We start from the raw sequence: 3,646 nt of genomic DNA, 5'->3' as shown, positions 1-3,646 counted from the left end.
GTAAAGCATATGGACAATACTGATATGTCATATATAGGATGAAATTGTAAGAAGTAGGTATTCACAGCCATTTACAATGGTGTGTCAAAGGTCGATGAAATCTGACTATGATTGGTAGCTGCTGTAGTCCAGTACGGAAGTATTTTTGTTACATGGCCCACCATGATCCGTGGCCTGGATTGGTGAATCATGATTCATAGGCCCTATTTGTCAGAATTGAAGACTAAGTATTCTGGTAAATGGCGCGGCTCGCGTAATTAAAATATTTCGTCAGATAAAACTGATCTTTCGGGGATACTACGGAGCAGGAACCAAACCGAAATAAAAAGCCGCTGCTCCCATGGGGAAGAAGAGAGGGAGAAAACCCCGCCCTGTTTCACAAGACGCAGATTCGCAGCCTGAAAACCCTAGCGTAATGCCCGAAGGAGAAGAGGAATCTCAATCCCAAGACTCTGCTGTCCTCCATGAAAATCAACAGCGAGTTCTCCAACCCCAGCTAGAAGAAGGAGAAGAAGAAGAAGAAGATTCGGCCATGGCTGACCCCCCCGCCCACGATAGCGACCCCCCCTCGCACGATGGCGACCCCCCGGCGCACGATGGCGATCCCCCCTCACAACAGAAACAGGAGGAACCGCAACCTGTGCCTGCCTCCCCTCCCACTGTCCCGGCTGCTCACGATGGCAATTCCCCCTCCCAACAGCCGGAAGAAGAACCCCAAGGTATGGATACATCTCCTCCACCTTCTCCTATCGCTGTCCCTCCGGCGCACGATAGCGAATCACCTTCTCACAACCACGAACAAAAACGGCAGGAAGACGAAGTGCAAGCCATGTCTCCCTCTCCTCCTCGCAATCCCCCTCCGATCCCTGCACCCACTGCGCACGATAGAAACCCTCCCTCCCTCCCCATCCTCACTCGAAAACCAAGCAAGCGGAAGAAACCCATCAAGCACAAACAACGCCTTGCCATGCAGAAGAAGCTTCGTCTCCTGAGAGAAAACCTCCAGCCCATCCCTTTCACCCCCAACAAAACCCTAGATTTCTCCGCCCACGAACCCCTCTTCAAAACCCTAGGTCTCTGGGACTTCGCCCACCTCGAGTTCGACCACCCGATCCGATCTGACCTCCTTTCCCATCTCATTGCCAACTACCACTCTACGAGCCGCTGCAGCTTTGTCAAAGACTTCCGGATCATGGTCAACCGGGCCGATCTTGCCCGCGCCCTCAAACTCCCCGTCAAAAAGGACAAAACTGCACTCCCTGACCTTCTGCCATCTGAGCAGCAAGGCTTCTCTGAGGAATCCATCTCGATTGTTGGTGAGTTCATGTCAAACTATGTTCTTCTGCACGAGGACATGTGGATGATGCCTGACGAGATCCTGGCATCGGAGCGGCTTCTTAAAGAGGGCCAGCTGCAGAAGATCGATTGGGCCGGCCTGATCTGGTTTATGGTAGAGAAAGAGATTTCGCAGGCACTGGAATCTGGGTCTTGTTATTATGCCTCACATTTACAGCAACTGATTAAGATGCAGAGACCAGAGCTCTTTATAGAAGAAGAGGAGGGTGTGGAAGAGGTCTCGGTCGAAGAGGAAGATGATGCAGCGGCAGCAGTTGCTATGCAGGAACTTGATCTAGATAATCAACGGGTGGAATTGAGCCTAGGGCATGATAGGAGTGAAGGAGAGCGCACTGGGGAGGACAACGTCTTGGACTTCCAAGAGTGCAAGGAGGAGCATGGGCAATGGTTTTTGGATGGAAGGAGCAACGGCAATGAACAATCCCTACGGCACTGTAACCTGAATGACGTTCGGAGTTCAGATTTCGGGCGTACGAGTAGAGAAGATGAAGAAGATGGGTATGGTCCATCTTCAAGATTCAGTAATCTGTCTAGATTAGCTTCTGCTGACCTAATTCAAGACATGGAGACAACAAATGCTTCTTACGGTATGCATGCTGACCTTCTTGACCCTTCTTCCGGAGGGTTGATGAGGGCTGACATGCATAAGAGCACCCTTCCGCTGAATCCTGGTGGTTTGTCTATGTTCGGTAGCGGTTGCAAGGAAGAAAGTGATGACGAGGATGATGTCCACCATCTATCCCAGGACGATCATCAGAGGAAGATGAGGAACGATGGTTCCTGGGGCCATTCATTGTTGAACTTCCGTATGTGCATCGGAGAAGTGCAAAGCGGGATGGATAAAGCAGCAGTAATGTATGAGGAGAAAGTGCAGGAGTGTTCGCAGGCACGCATGAATATACAGTACTTGAATTCGGAGCTGGAGCAGCGGAATAGCATGATTTGTTCCATGGAGAAAGCTGTTATGGAAATGCAGCATAAAAAGGAAATGGAGATTTATCGGCTCGAGCGAGAGCTCTGTGTCATGACCCAGCTATTACATGGTTACAAGATGGCTTTGAAGAACACCCGCAGCGCCTTTGCCGAGTACAGAGAACGTTGTCAGGTCCCTGATGAACCGATCTACAAGGATGTTGTTGGTACTGGCGGCTTTGTTCTTAGTAGCGTGGAGTTGGAAAAGCAGCGCTTGGAGAAAGAGGAAGAAGAGAGGAGCCTGCGTCTTGCAATGGAAGAAAAGGTCAATGGTTTTGAGCAAGACTGGCTTGGTAAGTTTGACGTGCATCTTAGACAGGTCGATTTGTTCAACAAGAAGTTACTGGAAGCAGAGGAAGAAATCAAGCTCCTCAAGGAAAACCACAAGACAGGATGAGATATCAGAAGCAAGGGTAAGTCCTCTGGACATTAAAAAAGGGAGTTTGAGAAGCGATGTTTTGTGAGGATTAGATAGGAAGTTGTCTTGTTTAATTAGAAGTATCTACTGAACTTCTCTGCTGTTTCTGCCATTATGTTGCTGAGTTATCCATTCCATCCTAATGTGAATGATGGATACTAATTTAAGGATCGGAAGAAATCCCTTTGATAAAATTGCTGGCTTCTTTATTCTTGGTGATCTGTTTGTTTGCTCGTTTTTCTTTTGGGCGTTGCATGTTTTGAATGGATCTGTGTCAGTCCCCATTGGTGGTGAGGAATATCTACTGTGGACACCTTCTGCCTCTTAAAATTCTATTTGTTATTGATTATTATTATTATTATTTTATCTTTGGTGTTATCATATGCCACAGAAATTTTGTTTGTTACTGACTTATTATTATCTAGGGAAGAGTAGAGAAATGGCGCTATTTTAGGTCTATTTTGGATAAACACCCCTATATTCATGACAATAGGTCCTTTACCTGCAAACTCAGTTTTTTAGTAAAATAAAGCAAGGTCAAAACTATTTCATGGAGGAAATGAAGAAAATGCCCTTTATAACCCATCTTTCAAATTATTTCGCTCAAGTTTTGGTATTGGTAGCCAATAAGATTAGATGATGATGAAGTTTATGACATTAGTAGATGATATGGTTGAACTAACAGAATGGACGCATTGGGAGATGATAGAGCTCTGTAAGTCATTTGTTAACAGAATTAGTAGATGATTGGTAGCCGCTTCTGCGGACTTATCAATAAAATTTGTTATATTTCAAAAAAACCAAAAAAACAAAAAAACTTTATACTCTGATGGTTGATATGCAGGCATGGTCTTAACTCTTTAAGTAGTGGTTGTGGAGTGACTCACTTGGGAACCAAAA

General features: G+C 46.2%; 1 protein-coding gene across 1 annotated transcript; it reads left to right on the top strand.

The window, feature by feature from the left end:
• Positions 1–251: 251 nt before the first annotated feature.
• LOC131245321 (uncharacterized) lies at positions 252–2,955 on the top strand. The gene has a single exon (XM_058244684.1). The coding sequence runs from the start codon at positions 341–343 to the stop codon at positions 2,723–2,725; it is 2,385 nt and encodes a 794-aa protein (XP_058100667.1). The 5' UTR covers positions 252–340; the 3' UTR covers positions 2,726–2,955.
• The last annotated feature ends 691 nt before the right edge of the window (positions 2,956–3,646 follow it).

The sequence above is a fragment of the Magnolia sinica genome, chromosome 5, assembly GCF_029962835.1.
Source record: "Magnolia sinica isolate HGM2019 chromosome 5, MsV1, whole genome shotgun sequence".
Lineage (NCBI taxonomy): Eukaryota > Viridiplantae > Streptophyta > Magnoliopsida > Magnoliales > Magnoliaceae > Magnolia > Magnolia sinica.
Note: the sequence above shows the minus strand (reverse complement) of the source record. Positions and strands in the feature narration are given on the sequence as shown.

Bases quoted from the DNA above. Each gene is read 5' to 3' on its own strand.
- LOC131245321 (XM_058244684.1), top strand. From the start codon at position 341: ATGGGGAAGAAGAGAGGGAGAAAACCCCGCCCTGTTTCACAAGACGCA.